Genomic DNA, 15,916 nt, shown 5'->3' on the forward strand with positions numbered 1-15,916 from the left:
GCCATGAAACTGCCCAGAGAAACTAAAACACCAGTTCCTAACCTGTGAGCCTGCCTGAAAATGCTCCCTATGCTCTGCCTCAGAGCAGCTCTGCAATATTCAAACGTTAATTCAGCCTGCACTGTACAAACTCCCCTGGGAACAAACAGCAATCAGGATAATCCACTGTAGCTCCACCACTTCCTTGGTCTCTAACAGGTGCTGTCAAACAAACCTACTGAATAAATCAGCCCCATTGTAACCATGAGGAAGGATTTTATAACCATTTGATGATTGGGAGGAGTTTTTCTCTCTGTTTTTTTAACTGACAGTTAGATAAAAAACGCATTAATCAAGAGAGACATGAGATAGAGGCCTTGGAGGTGAGTTCCTGGTTATACTGAGGGCTCTTAGTCCTCCACTCAGAGGATTCTGGTGCTACCACAGCAAAGAGAACCAAGCTGTTTGGATCCAGTCCAGTTTTCATCATGGATGGACTGGGAGATACCAAAAATACTGAGGCTGCCTTTGTAATACTTCCATGCTGAACACCTTTGCATCAGTTACAGTTTTTTATCACACCTTGTTCTTCTGGCAGGAGACTCACGGGGACCTCCAGCAAGGGCATCTGCAGAGATGGAGCTGGTCCCCAGAAAGAAAACTTCTCTATACATCTCTGAATATCAGTATGTATTTTTCTGTTATGCTACTGCACTGTAATTGCAGCAAAATCCATCTTTGCTTTCTTAACATTTTAAAAAAATATTGTCCCTGGAAATTTTCTTCCCATTCTTCCTCCTTTTACTTCTAAAATGTTCAACAGAATGCACTGTATTTCTTCCTATAAAGCTCCATGGTCTGGAAAACAGATTGAGAGAATGACACCTACTTAATATACATTTCTCCCCCAAAGCTTTGCAGTGAGATGAAGGAAGTGGAGGTGTCAGCTCCTTCTGAAGGAGAGCAGCACTGGGATTGTCTGCTGGCACCAGGCAGATGCACAGCCCTAGGAGATGAGCAGAGAGCAGCTCTGTAAACATTATTCATTCAGCTGAAATGTAAATCCTGCTCCTCTGAGGGAAATGGGGAGGCTGCTGCAGGATAAAGTGTGCAGGACCCTGGGGGCTTCACAGTTCAGGAAGCAGAAGGTCAATAGAAGGAGGGTGTTTGAAGAGAACTCAAAAAGAGGAGAGTAACACAGACTGACTGACAGGAAACGTCACCCCAGTGCCACCACTTGGCATCTTTGGCCATTTTCAAGCCAGCAACAGATGTCAGATAGAAAGCGACTAATGGCAGCTCTGGAGATGGTGAGAAACTGGATGTGGGGGTGTGTGGAAATGCTGACAACTCAGTGAGATGCAAAGATACAAGTGCTGGACCATGTTTAAAAGCCTCCACTATACCCCTTCCAAAATATGGGAAGCCCATCTTTTGTTCTGTGAAGTGTCTGTTCTCTCTGTTCAGTACCAAGCCCTGTGTTTGCTGGCAAGGGCTGTGCAGAGCTCAGTTATAATGAATGAAATGAGTTGGGAGCAGTTGGGTATTTATAGGCTCAGGAGGATGGTGCTACAAAAATTCTGAAAGCTCTTCAAAGTGCCTTTGGCTCCAGAGTAACACTGACAGTCCCTGCCAGCTTGTGGGGACATTTGGGAAAAGTCATGGCAGGAACAACAACCATAGAAGTATCCTGAGCTTTGTACCAAGCATCTCCCAGTTTGCAGAGAGTGAAAAATTAATTAAAACAATTAAGATAAGGAAAGACACGATGACATGCCCAAGATTTCTGTGGATATGGATGCACAAGCTGAGTTCTGCATGGTTTTCCATGGAAGAGCTCACTCATGAGACAACAATGTGATGATGAGTTTGCTTAAGGTAATTGAGTTGAATATTGCTGGATATATTGTCAGATGTTATAACAGTGGCTTATCATTAATGACACCGGATAGCTCTGAGGAAGCTGAATGCTTGCCAGATATACCCATGAGTCTCTTCCTGCTTCCTGGAGACCCACACTCCAAACAGGCTGCAGGACCTGGCAAACCAACCATTGCCATCATGGAGCTTCTGTAATTCCAAACCGGTTCCAATTCTGGTCGGTGTGGCCCTGGGGACCAAGGTACAAGGCCCATGGACACAGCCCTGAATGAACCTGAACAGTGTTGGAGGCTCCACCAAGATAAGATTGTGGGCTGCACGCAGTCACATGTTTTGAGTTCCACGTTTTCCAGCTGCCGATCCCATTTCCCCTCGATCCAGACTCACAGGGATTGGAATGAGATGATATTTAAGGTCCCTTCCAACCCAAACCATTTTATGACAGAAAGGTCCTTCTTGGAGAATAATGGCATTTTCTGTATCCAGTATGAGATATGTCAGAACCAAAAAACCCCAAATATATCCAAAAGGAGAGGCAAATTCTCATTTTTTTGCTCAATGCTGAACACTGGCTGGGCCAAAAAAATCCAGAGTGAAGTCTGAGATCAGTTTCCCCAAAGACAGGGAAGGAAGAGGGACAATTTACCTGGAGGGGCTCTCTTCAGTACCCAGCTTCCCCTAAGTAGTGAGTGTGGGGTTACAGTGCTGCAAGCAAAGCATAATGGAGAAAAAAGCAGAATATAGGAACTACTTACTACAGAGGAAAGGTCCATGTTTACCATCCTCCTGTCATCCAGGTCAACTGGCTGGAGTCCTGCGACGTTGAGCTGGACAGAGGAGGTTCTGTACACAAAGCTCAGCAGCCAATCCCCTCTAGAAGCAGAGAAGAGAGGGAATAAATCCTGTTGTCCAACCAATGCAATGAAGCCCTGAGTTCTTTCAAAAGCTTAGTGAGTCCAACTAATTTGGGTGAGGTTTCCCACTAGGAATTTGTAGTCCCACTGTGAAATCAGAGGGGACAGCTCTGACAGCTGGTTTTCATTTGCCCTGTCCCTACGGACTTCAAAGCCCAAGGAGACAAGTTACACTGGACTGAAACTCGACAAACTGGGCTCAAATCTGATCTTGCAGGAGTTGTATTCAGTGTAATTCATCTGACCTAAACAGAGTTACTCCTGAAGTGACAGAACAAGGCCACTCTTTGTATAAGGGAGAGACCACAGAAATCAGAATCAGCTGAGGTCTTACCAAGAACTATTTGTATAATATTTATTTCATACCTCAATCCTCACAGAAATACCCCATCTCTCTCAGCTCCCTCCTCTAGCTGCCCCTCATGCTTCCTGAATAACCCCAAATTCAGCATCTGAGGGAAAGGTAGAGAACCTGCATAGTGGAATATTTCCTGACAGTCTCCTTACCTGCTTCTTCCTAGGTGTGAGCAACAAGCTACAATTTCTACATCACTTTTCACTCAACACCGAAGACCTCGACTTACCAAATTACCACACACAGGGCTAGACACACAAACCTGTTTTATTCCTTTTTTGTGTGTGTTATAGGAAATGAATACACTGAGTTTTTTGCAGTGAAATCGATTTTTGTAGGATGTAGAGAAGAACAATGTTTGCTGGGTAAGCTCAGTTATTTGCAACAATTTCTATCATTTATGGCTTCTTGGAGGAACTCAGAGCACTCCCAGGGAGGCAGCAATTGCTTTTTCCTGATGCACATGAAGAAATACTGTAAGTGCTGTGCACATCCAACATCCCTAAAACCTCCTGAGATGCAAAAAGGACAAAGGCAATCATTTTCAGCCTAATTGACACATAGGATTGATAATTTGTTGTTTTGATCTTGAATACTTTTAATTAATTTATTTAATTCTTCTTTGTGAGTTAACATACCCTGTTAGAAGCACAGTAACACAATAGTTTCTCACCTCACAGGTATGTGTGTAGGCATCCATATGGATGTGTGCATGGAAAACACCAACAGCATTTTCACCTCTCCTTGACCTGAAGGCTCATGGCTTTATAAATGGTCTTCACTTGCAGGTATATGTTCTTTGCTAATCTTCTTGCCTGGTTCTTTCTCAGTTTATTTCCCCATGCTCTTAGTCTTCCCTGCTTCATTCCTTTGTTTTAATTTTCCCTTATCTGGTTGTGCTGGGAAGCAGTGTTCCTGTCTTCCAATATACAATCATTAGGTTATTAGTCATTAAGTCATCAAGCTGTTGCTTGTTTTTTAATAGCTTTTCTGAGATCGCTTCAGCTGTCTGGGGCGTCTGAACCTCCCTCTTCCTACCCAACAGCTCCCACAACTCTGCACAGCAGTTAGTTGCCTGTGTGGTTTTAAAAGGCTGATATTTTTTTCCAGTCTATTTTGGCATTCTTTCACATCCTAACTAAATTTTCTACAACTATTCCAGCTATTCTTCTTTTGTAAGTAAAACACCTTATTCATGTGGACTATCCTGACCAGAAACCTACTGTAGACATAAAAACCTTCAATTTGCTTGAGCTCCTTCCCTTCCATTGTGATTTTCACATCTTGTTCCTCATAAGCAGCCCTAAGTATATTGTACCTTAAAGCTTTTATAGATTTTAATTCCCATTCTTTAAGCCAGTGAATTTAACAGCCTTATTTATAGTCCTTTACCTAAAGCTGAGATTTAAAGGGATTTTAGAATACATCAGATGATGCACACAAACACACTGACCCAGCTTTAGGCTGCCAGTGATAAAACACTGTCCCTGTAGGAACAGGACCTACCTGTGGAGTACCTCGGGCTTCCAGTGTCACAATCAGCCTTCAAGTGCCTCCTGAAGCCTCTTACCTGCAATTGATCTGAGGGAGAGACTTCCAGAGAGACAAGGCTCTGCAGCTCCTGAGTCAACATCCTCACCAGCTCAACAATTATTCACTTACAAAGTATTTAAAAGGAATAAATACGTAAAAGCATTTCAAGGATAATAAAGTGGGGACTGAGCACACCTGCAGTAACCATTTATGATCCTGCCCGACACCACTTTGGTGAGAGCTTTCCAGTGCTTGGCTTCTCCTTCCACTGGAGCTCCCAGTAAAATGACGTCTTCAATGATCCCCTGGGAGTCTGTGAAGTGAAAGCAGAACAGCTCAGATTTAAAAGGTAGATCAGAAAATATTTTTACATGAAGGAAGGGTGTGTTCAGATGTGAAGTCCAGAAAAATCATCCTTTCTGTAGTTTCAATTTGAAGGACAGAAACAACGGAAAGGAGGATCATAAATAAAACTTTGCACAAATGCTATATGTCTGAAGTTCAGCAGGAGTCAGTAAATGTGAAAAATAGAGATCCTGAGGCAGTGAAAAGGACCAGGCTGATGGCAGGAGGGAGAAGAGATGCTGTTCAAGCAGCAAACATCTGGAAAAGTTTGGAAACCTCGGGAAAGTTCTTTTTACAGACCCACTGATCTGAGTTTGCACAGAGCTTTGAAACAGGTGACATCCCACAGAGTGATCATGTTATCATACATGAAGGATGACAAACCCTTCCCACAACCAGTCCTTAGAGCTGAGTCCATGAAAAACATGACATGCACATGTAAGAGAAAATTCCAAATTCTTAATATTGATTAGGAAGTAGCAAAAATGGAGGCATTTGCCAATACAAGTGATGATTTAGTAAACTGTTTCAATTTCCTTGTGCTGTAACCTGAATGCCCAGGGCAGGATTTGGTGAACAGCAATGTTGACTTTTAAGCATAATAAATCTTCCTCACTTATCAGAGAGCAGCAGCCAGGCAATTCCAGAAGAAATAATGATGGAATGAGAAATATTGGGCAGCTCTGCTACTTTCCTAAACTCCTGGACAATATATCAGTGCCTTTCATAAATCTTTGTGAAGAGAGATGAAGCTCCTGATGTCACAGCAGCTAAATGGAAGACTCATGGGCATAATATTCCAAATTCATACTCTGCACTTGTGGGAGGCCAGGCCCTAGAAGACCTGAGCTAAACCAAATGTTTGAGAGAGAGGCACTGCCTGGCTGGACTTTTAAAATGAAAATTACTTGGTTTCCTTTCCCTGAGAGTAGTAAAGGACTGGAGCTCCCTGCAGCGCCTGTTCCTTCTGCACAGTGTAAATTCCGGTGCCTGACAGCAAAATCCAAACGAGCTCTCCTGGAATTAGTCCTTATTGCAAAGGAAATTTTGCACCGATGGAAAAGAGCAAAGAGCAATTCAATTTTGTTAGTGTAATCTGTGTGAGCAATAAAGTCCTGTTCCCGTAATCATGGGCAATCAAAAGGAAACCCAGAGCCTTCCTAACGGGAAGCTTGTTCCAAACAAGGTACTAAATTCTACGGCCACAAAGTGAGCCAACTGAATAAACAAATAGCTAATTCATCAGGATCCTGAATATTTGGGGAAGGTATTGGAAGCTTTTGTTTCTCCAGTCCTTTGTACAGCTTATTTCTTGCTCAGAACAAAAAATGTTTAGGTTTCGCTGAAAAAACTCATTTTATTTGAATATTGACAGAAGAGGACAGAAACCTGGGAACAGATCACTGGCCTGCAAAGCTGCTGAGGCTTGAGATAAATTAAATGTATTTCACAGTTTGCAAATCTTTTAGATGATGAAGAACAATAAAGTCTGCATAAGCAGGGAAAACCCCCTAATTCATTAACCATTTAGCATTATAGAGAGTCACTATTTAATATGGAGCTTTATATAGAAAAATGTACAATAAAGTCCAAAAAGGTGGGAGCAGAGCGAGAATGATGGGCCAAAATTAAATCCTGATTAAGGTGATTTTTCCAGAAAAAGTGTGGAAGGAAGAAGCTGAACCAGAGGCCTGGCGGGCTTTGCTGTGCCATAGGGATACAACTCACTGGGAAAGGGAAAGCACTTCACTGTGTTAGTCCTGACTGAAAGGAGATCAGGGCTGGAATTCAACCTGTTACAGATGCAGAGCCAGGTCAGTGTTCCAGGGCAGAGTCTGTCAGCAGCATTCCCGACACCTGACCACAGCAGGGATCACAGCCCAGCGGGATAGTGGTCACAGGAGCTGTGATCAGTACCAGATAAATCCCCAGTGTGTGACACCTCATCCCTGTCACACACGGTTGGGTTTCAAGCTTCAGGGTCTGGTGGTAACAGCCATTATCAGTTTGCATTAGTTTGCTAATTGCTAATTATTGAAATACATGGGAATCATGACAAAGAAATCAGGGCAGGGATCTTCCCACACAGTAACGTGTCTCTCATGGCTCATTTACTCCATCTTCTGCTACAATGTCATTTTTTGGAAACCTGCTGAGCTCTGGCTCCCAAAGTCACCTGTGATGAAGTATCCCAAAGGTTATTCCACTGCTTTGTAGAGAAGCATTTGAACAGAATTTGAGTTCCTGCCATGGTGTTTCACTGGCTAATCCATTATTAGTTATTTGTCCTCAGAAATGCCACTGCCATCTGGATGCAAAGCCCTGCGTGATGAGGCCGTGTGTTTGTGTGAGACATCCAAGGCCAAACCCAAATCAGTCTCAGCTGTCCCAGGTCCCAGCTCCATTCCTTCTGTGGCTTCTCTGGAATGTGTCTTGAGGAAGGCCTTGGCAATCTGTACTTAACATGCTGCTTTTCATCTCACAAACAGCTCAGATTTCAGAATTCAATTACGGAACTGAAAAATCAGAGTAGGGTGGGAGCTGCTCTGATACATCACTATGATGCTCCGACTTCTTTGGAGTGGCAGCCAACCTTCCAACCCCTAAGGATTTCCTCCCATGGATTACTTAGCAACAGGCTATTATATTCCAGACTTAAATAAAAACCTGAAAATATCCCAGCCTCTGGCATTCTCAGGACACAAAAAGTGTAGATCTAGGGCCAGATTAGGATCTGGGTGCTGGCTCCGGTGTAACTCCATTAGGATCATTCTGGATTTGATTAGATTTATTTTGAGAATAGAATTCCTGTATCTGAGGACTTCCATCCTAAAGCAGAAGTGAAGTTCTGGTACAAAGCTGTCAGTGCTGACCTCTCCATCCTCACCTGACTCTGTTCCCACTTTTTAGACTTCACTGCACATTTTCCTTTATAAGGCTCCTTATTTACTAGTAATTATCTGTGAGGATAAATGGTTAATGAGTTAAATTGCTACGTGGGGGGAAGACAGGCACACACTCACTGCTGACTCAAGCCCAAGATACAATTTCCATCAACTGATCATAATGATTTTATTCTCTTTTTCTCTAAATTAAAAACAGAATCTATTAATAAACAGAACCACAATGGGTAATAAATTGACAGATGGTTTTATACTTGACTTTGTGGAAAAATTACCATGAAAATAGCAGATGACAGAGGCATTTCAGTGACTTAAATGGAAGGGAGGACTCAGAGAATCAGATAAAGAGATGCAGAGAGATCCCAAGAAAGGCAAAGCATCCTCTGCCGAGATCACAGCAGTATGTGGGCAGCTCCAGGCTGATCCAAATGTCCAGTTGTTGTTTATCAGGCCAGACTGACCCACTGGAGCACCTCAAATGAAGGCAGAGGATTTAATCCGCTGAACTGGGGGAAATGACAACAGAATTTGGCTCCAAAGGCATTTCAAAACCATTTTTTAAAGATTTTTGTCCTATCCTAAAAGAGCCAAGGTCTCTTCCAGAAAAACTCTTCCTCTTGGAAGAAAAACTTCTCTATCAGCAGTAAGAAAAATAAAGGAGAAAAAGGTTATAAGGTAAATTTTACCTTTCTCTTGAGCCATTTCCTGCAGGCAGAAGTAAATGACTCTTGCACCCAGACTGAAGCCAATCAGTGTGACAGGTCTCTTCCCCTGAGAAAGAAAAAAGGAGAGAAATCCATCAAATTCTGCTCTAGATCTGGAGAGACTGGTCTTGGGGTCCCTGAGAACCTGAGACACAGAGCACCGACTTGTCCATCATCTTTGAAACATCTGAGCAATTTGGTTGGTTTCAAAGGGATTATGTCCAGTTCAATATGGAGGATTTTGCATATCTGAGTATTTTGTATGTTTTGATCTTCAGAAAATCAATTGAAAGAATCTAATGATTAGAACTTACAACAAAGCAGCTCTTTCAAGCAGAACCAAACCAGATGCTGTCATTGGTTTGAAATTTCCAAATGAAAACCTAACTCAAGGAGCAGAATTTTCCTAAAAATGTTTTAGTAAACAGAAGAAGCAGCTGTAATACAAAAAATATCGTCCACTTCCAGATTTCAGACTGAGTGACAGCAGCACCATGTGATAGTTATAAAAAATGATGTGAGTTTTAAGCTTTAAGCTTTTATTTTGAATAGCCTAATAAGATTTTCTGTAAGATCAAAGGGAGTCTAATCTTAACATAAATGAGAAATGGTCGTTGTGATATCCAGGGAGCAGGTGTGCAATGGACACCTTACACATCACACTAACTAGTTTTATACTCTCCAGCTCGCTGGAATGTGTGTTTTCACAACAGCAAATGCTTAACGTGCATTAACGTGCAGTAACAAATGCCCCTGAGCAAGACAAAGGGCAAAATAAAGTTTATTGGCTTTCCTGGGATAGGATTTTTATGAGGAATCAAGTTTGTTTCTACTCTGCTGTTCCACATTGTTGTGACACACAGCTCTGGCGCCACAGCTCCCTTCCGGTTCCTCTACATCAGTATGGATCAGTGCGAGATGAACATACAGCCAGCAAAAACCAGTGCTAGCCTGGAAAATGATGGCAGGTTTTTGGGGAGCAGAAATGTCTTTTTTCAAGCCTTTTCAGGGTGATTTAATAGCTTCTGTCACTTCTTTCAGATACCACCCCATTCCACATCTCTGAAGCAAAGCTTACAGGGCATTGGCTGCCACACACTTTTCTCTCAGGTTGCTTTGCTGCTGCCTCTTAATGATCAATGAATATTTTTAACACTCTGTGTTCTCCTCTACTTTTCACCTCTCCTTACTTCCTACTCTCCAATTTCCACCAGGGGAGTGGGCATAGCTGTGTTGTGACTCGGTCAAGCCACTAGTCATTTACGACTTGGATCTCTTCTTCCTCATTTAGAAAAGCTTTAGGTTAAATGGAACAAATCTCAGCAGGATTTCTCTGATTCACTTAGGACTTCCTCTTTTCCCCCAATACCAGATACCTTCCTGCAGCACTCTTTAAGTTTTTTATTAATTTTTGTCTCCCTGGAACAATACCACTTGAGAGTTAACTAGTGTGACTATGAAACTTCACCTCCATGGGCCAATTCCCTTCCAACCCTTATTCCTGGGTAATTTCTGGACAATTACCTGCTGTCGACTGAGCATGATATGTGCAAGGTGTTTGCCTACTTCAGCAGACCGGTGCAGACACACTCCCCAGGGGTTGTCAATGACACTGGCAACAGTCAGGAGCGAAGTTGGCCACGTCAAGGCCGTCACAATCCCTGCAACACACAGAGGTTTCTTAGAAAACATCAAAAGCAAGACAGTTCACTGAAGTTAAAAGCTGAGCCTAGGAGCTTTTCTCATTTCCAGTTCTTCTTTTCAAGAGCTGAGCTAAGAAATGCTTTGCTGGACTGAAGATAAGGAAGAATCTGATGTTCGGATGCAGACGCTGTGAGTGAGTGCAACCTGCGTGTTGGGGAGGCTTATGTACAGCAGTAAAGTGGTCTAATAACGTAGAGAAGTGAACAGTCTCACGTGAAGGAAGGTGTTTCCAGCTGTAATTTCAACAGAATGAGTCACTGATGTGGTGGCTCAGCAATCCAGGAAAGCACAGCTAAATTACAGGTGTGGTACAGGAGGTTCTCAGGTCACTCCTGCAGGGCGGTGCCAATACTGCCTCCTCCAAAATATTCCTTCTTTAGAAAAGCTCCTCTAACAGGGGAACTGCACAAGAGCCACTCAAGCAGATCTGGTATGATTTAAGTTCTTACCCGACAAGACAGTGAATTTTAGGGCTTCTTGAGCCATCATGTTCACAAAACCATTCAGCAGGGAATCCAAGGCATTGCCAAGCTCCATCAAGTACTTGGATTCCCAGGCCAGGCAGTACTGCTCACTCGACTGCAACATGCTGCTCCATGGTGCTGTGAAGCTCCCTGGGAAAGGTTGCAAAGATGGAATTCATGTTTAGATCGAACACAAGAACAGCTGACTCCTGGCAAGAGGAGCCCAGCAGAGAATCAGAACAAAACCCGCAGGACATTGGAATATTCTGGCAATGTTATTAATGGCAGATCAACACTGAAGGGCAGAGCAGAACTATCATCTTACTTAGCTAAAACCCTTCCCACACTGTTCCTTCCCCAAATGATACAGGGTAGGTTGAGGCAGCTGCTGATCGAAGTGGAACAAGAGCCCCACAATGGGCTGTGAGATTTGGAAACACACAGATGGGCAGCTACTTGCAGCTCCAAAATCACAAGGTGGAAAATTCCATAAAATTCCTGTCCTCAGTCCCTCTGTGTAAAGGAGTATGTTCATAGACAGACACTGCTGCAAAGAGGAAAAAGGATGACAGTTTAGTTTTGCCCTTTAAAACATTCTAGCAGATTGCTAGTTATGGAAGAAGAATGTGTGTCATCCGTAACTCCCTTTTAAGGGCAAACAGATACGAAAAGGTTCCTGGAGGTACACACTTGCCTCTCTAACAGTGCCTGGGAGCCCTCCAGCCCTGAGGATTTGGACCCCTGGCAAGCAGACAACGAGAGAAGCCAAAACACAGCACTGTTAGTGAAAATAACCTCCCTACGACAGCAAAGCTGCACCCTGACAAGTGACAGGGCAGAGACATCCTGCTGCATTAATGATACCCAGTTTAATTATGATGCTTCTCAATAAATTGGCAGCTGTTCGGTCAGGTTGCTGAACACATTGGCAGACAGGTGACATATTTTTTATGACAAGCTATACTGGAAAATAAAACACTACAGACCTTTCAAGGTCGCTGCCTGGAAGTCACCTTTGAGTGCTGTGCTAAACAGGATTTACTTGGCAAAACTTTCTTGCCAATAAACCTTGTTAGTTGCCTGATACAGAGACAAAAAACACACTATTTTCTGTTAATTGCTGGAGGATAAACATAGGGTCTCAGAGACGCTTGGTCCTAGTGCTGGAAATCTTCTCCCAGACAGACCTTTCCTAGCAAACCATGCAACAGTTATTAACAGAAACAATCCTATCACTACCAACTCCCTGCCCTCTCTCTTTCCTCCGTTTCCCTGGGATTGCAGATTGGTTTACAAAGTCTTACAGTGAAAATTGATGTGGTTTAGTTACCAGGTCATGGAAATGTGGGGTAGACATGGTGCTTTGTGGGCACAAACATAGCCTGGACTGGGACACAGTCACATCTTTCCAGGTTCCTCTCAGTTTCCTCACCATGTTCTTACCATATTTGCCAGCACACAGCCATCCAGTAATTGCTATGGTGATATGAAGCTGCTTCCCTTCAGTAAGTGGGAGGAATTCAAACTCTTCTATGGCTCCCACACGTTTCTTCATCTTGTATCCTACACACAGCCAGGCAGAAACACACGGCTCAGAAATAGCACAGCGAGGGCACACTCTGCTAACAGCAGAAGTTCCTAAGAAATTAACTGGGTAATTTGGAGAGGGTATTTTTCCTTTCCAAACCCCCCAGCCAGTTTGTGCATTACTTCAAGCTCGGTAAGGAGCCACCATGATCCTTCTGAGCTTGTGTGATCTGAAGGAATCCAGCAGGAGGGTTTTTCTGCTGTAACAGCTGCTGGTGTCCATGGTAGCATCTTTCTAACCCAAAGCAACAAGCCTTAATTTCTTTCATTAACCACACACAAAATATTCTTTCCCTATTTGCTCACCAGGGGCCACACAGTACCTTAATCAGCACTGAAATAAAAATTTCCCAGTTAAGACAACACCTGAAATCACTTCCCTTGCTCTGCAGAGCTCAGTGAAGTCATTAACTGTGCATTATCAGACATGATCCTGTGCCTTAGTGGCTAAGAACTATGTGGTCACTCTTACCAGTAAGACCAGCTCCTGCTGCTCCAAAAAGGGATGCCATGACAGCAATCCCAGCAGTCGATCCCAAAGCAGCTGCTCCAGCACTCCCAATGATTGTGGCAGCTCCTGCAGCAACCAGAGGGGCAGCCAGACCCCCTGTCAAACCTGAGGAGGAAACAAGGGATGTCACCAAACTATTATCCCGTACAAAGCCCAGGCAAGCAGTTCCCTGTGCTAGGTGGGTGCTGCTAATGCTACTGGAAGAGCACAAACAATGGGCTTTTTGCATCCCCAATAAAGGGGCTTTGTGAGACTCTCCCCAGGCCCTGAATCTCTGCCCAAATTCTTTGGCTTAAGTAAAAATGAAGAACAACTTCAAAGGCAAAAGAAGACTGTGTAGTACCCCGGGGTAAGCTGTGCCCTATTTTCTCGGGAAACACTGATCTAATCACTTTTGATTTGGGAGTTGAAGATCTGATCCTCTTATAACAGGAGAGCAGAACAGGAGAAAACATTTTTAAGGGTGACCACCTCAGTTTAATATTTCCCCCAGCCAGTGAAGCTACACTGGAATAATTTTTCCAGCTAATTCTTTCAGTTTTATTTTCAAGTGGCTGAAAATACTTTTCTTGGATTCAGACCTGCCCTGTCCCTTGTGCTGTGTCCCCAGAACACGAAGGGCAGCCTCACCTATCACTGTTCCACCACCAACGGTTGCCAGACCGATCAGGAGGTACCTCTTCAGCTTTTTCCTTCTTTCCTTCTTTTTTCTTGAGACTTCTGTGGCTCTGTGGAGAGATTAGAAGCACGAAAACTGAGGGAAAAGCCTGATGGATAATTTTGCATCAGAATCTGCTTTTATTCTGCTCAGTGTGATTTCCCTCCTGGGAACAGTAAAAAGGAACATGCAGGTGTGGGGAGTGTGACAACACACTGAGATTTATGAGCATGGATTTAGAAATTTAAATTGAATTGATTAAATGGACCACAGGTTTAAACAGAAAGAATTTAATTGCTGACAAAAGCCAACAGAGGTTACTTACTTGGAAACCCCTTCCTAATAGGGCTGAAGCTTGTAAAAAAAAAGAAACAAAAAGTCAAAAGCATTTCATTAACTATACGCTGCCTACATGTCCTAAAAAACCACAGGAAAGCTAAGGAGAAACAAGGAAAAGTGTTTGAAACAAAAGGGAATAGAGGTAATTTGTGCTAACAGAGATGCAATTAAACTATTTTCCAACAACAGTGTTTATATCGAGCTGCTTTCTAATTGCACATGGCAATATAATAATATAATAGGAATTAAACACAGTCATTAGTTCATTTGTCTGTGTGTATTTAAGCTATATTTTAATGAGCCTATAAGAAGGAGGCAAATAAACCTAAAAGGAACAAATATCACTTATCAGCCACTACTTTTGACTTCTCTCCACTGTCTTTGCTTTCTCTCTTATGAGAAATGTTTCAACTTCAGAGGAAAGCGGGAGAAACAGAGGATACTGGAATAAGTTGTTTGCAGAGGAAGGTTCCTTCTAGTGGTTAATCTAGGCCTTGAAACGTGAAAATTTATCTTGCTTCCAAAATTGGATATTTTCCCTGTTAATCCCAGCCTAATTGTGGATTTTCATTATCCATATAATTGCCTAATCCTTCCTGGAACCCCGTAAGCACACTGTTATTTTGATAAAGACAATTTTACGAGTCCCAAACAATATGTGGCTTTGTGAAACACAGCAGGAGGGGAATGGAGCTCAGTGGGTGAAATCCCTGAGTCACTGGAGTCGCTGGCAGAACTCCCACGGATTTCCATGGCATGGAGACTTTGTCTCCACAGAGATCCTCAAAAAAAACCATTGTGTGTTACCTTCCACAGCTGCAAACACAGTGTCTGCAGAGCACAACCTCTCCAGCAATTTCTGTATGACCATGGTGGACAAAATGTTGTTTGGCCTTCAGAGAATTGCGGAATCATTTAGTTTGGAAAAGCCCTCCCTGTCCATCGAGTCCACCCTGTGCCCCAGCCCCACCTTGTCACCCAGCCCAGAGCACTGAGTGCCACATCCAGTTGTTCCTGGGATACCTCCAGAGGTGGGGACTCTTCCACCTCCCTGGGCAGCCCTTTCCAATGTCTGACCACCCTTTCCAGGAAGAAATTCCTCCTGATGTCCAACCTGAACCTCCCCTGGCACAGTTTGAGGCCATTTCCTCTCATCCTGTCAAATGCCCTACTCTGAGCCTCAGTCACCAGTCTGAATGCCTGGCTTTGGATAAAACTGCTCCTGGAGTTGTTTACACGAGTGCTGCAGTTGCACTGTCCACACCTAAGCTGGCAATACCCAGCAATTTCTGTTCTACATGGGGTTCATCAGCTTTTACAGTCACTCTGCTGTGTCTCAGGCTGAAAATAATGATCGTCAGAGACCTGGAATATGTCTATCCTGGATTCAGTTACAATAATGAGTAGTTTGAGTCATGTGGGAAGAGAGATAGCGGCAGCTAAATCCTGCCTGGTGATGCAGTAAATGAAACTACTGTCAGGAGAAGTTTTACCTGTCACTGCTTCCCTTCTGGAGCTGCCAGAAATGTGTCTGACAGCTGCTTCCTAATGGCTTCTCCATCAGCATTATCACTGGATTACCAGACTGCTTTTATCCACTGTGGTAATTAACTGCCACTTCTGGTACTTCTCTACCCTCAGTGAGCTCAGTCAGATGTGCAGCTTCTTGCCTGAACCACAAATTATGTTCTGAGAGGTTGTTTAATGGTCATCTTGCAATAAGGAAAAGTGGCAGGAGTACACAATAACAAGCAACTGATCTGATGTTTTCCAGCTTCTTACACAACTGCGTACAAAAGAAAGGTTCATACCTGCAGGTCAGAATGTGTTTGGTGCAAGTTACATGGATTTAAGTGGTTGGAGCATTGTTCTGTAGAGGGTTGTATATTTAATCTTGCAAGTTCCAGGCCTCAATCCAACACATCCACAGCAGCAAAGGCAGGAGCAAACTCTCCCATAAACAAATACCAGTAAAAACCCCTATGCAGGGGCTGTCAAACCCCTATTTGGTTGTTTCTGTTCCAGTGGATCCAAGCACA

General features: G+C 43.3%; 2 protein-coding genes across 7 annotated transcripts in view; one reads left to right on the top strand and one right to left on the bottom strand.

Moving 5' to 3' along the window:
* HTR6 (5-hydroxytryptamine receptor 6) overlaps positions 1–8,163 on the top strand; it is a 20,418-nt gene extending 12,255 nt beyond the window's left edge. Inside the window, exons 3-4 of the mRNA XM_064678914.1 lie at positions 578–665; positions 3,810–8,163. Of these exons, the coding sequence (XP_064534984.1) occupies positions 578–665; positions 3,810–3,877 (156 nt within the window). The 3' untranslated portion in view covers positions 3,878–8,163. The remainder of the gene's footprint in view (positions 1–577; positions 666–3,809) is intronic.
* The window catches only part of TMCO4 (transmembrane and coiled-coil domains 4), a 47,934-nt gene that overhangs the window by 19,955 nt on the left and 12,063 nt on the right, over positions 1–15,916 (bottom strand). For 4 of the 6 annotated variants that reach the window (XM_064678905.1, XM_064678904.1, XM_064678910.1 and 1 more), the window contains 8 exons: positions 13,511–13,608; positions 12,842–12,985; positions 12,226–12,345; positions 10,768–10,932; positions 10,139–10,275; positions 8,597–8,681; positions 4,858–4,975; positions 2,616–2,733 (listed from right to left, as the gene is read on the bottom strand). In XM_064678905.1, the coding sequence (XP_064534975.1) occupies positions 2,616–2,733; positions 4,858–4,975; positions 8,597–8,681; positions 10,139–10,275; positions 10,768–10,932; positions 12,226–12,345; positions 12,842–12,985; positions 13,511–13,608 (985 nt within the window). Of the gene's footprint in view, positions 1–2,615; positions 2,734–3,960; positions 4,049–4,857; positions 4,976–8,596; positions 8,682–10,138; positions 10,276–10,767; positions 10,933–12,225; positions 12,346–12,841; positions 12,986–13,510; positions 13,609–15,916 lie in introns of those variants that run through there. The other 2 variants (XM_064678908.1, XM_064678907.1) reach the window with 2 other exon arrangements.

This window comes from Pseudopipra pipra, chromosome 22, assembly GCF_036250125.1.
Source record: "Pseudopipra pipra isolate bDixPip1 chromosome 22, bDixPip1.hap1, whole genome shotgun sequence".
Taxonomy (NCBI): domain Eukaryota; kingdom Metazoa; phylum Chordata; class Aves; order Passeriformes; family Pipridae; genus Pseudopipra; species Pseudopipra pipra.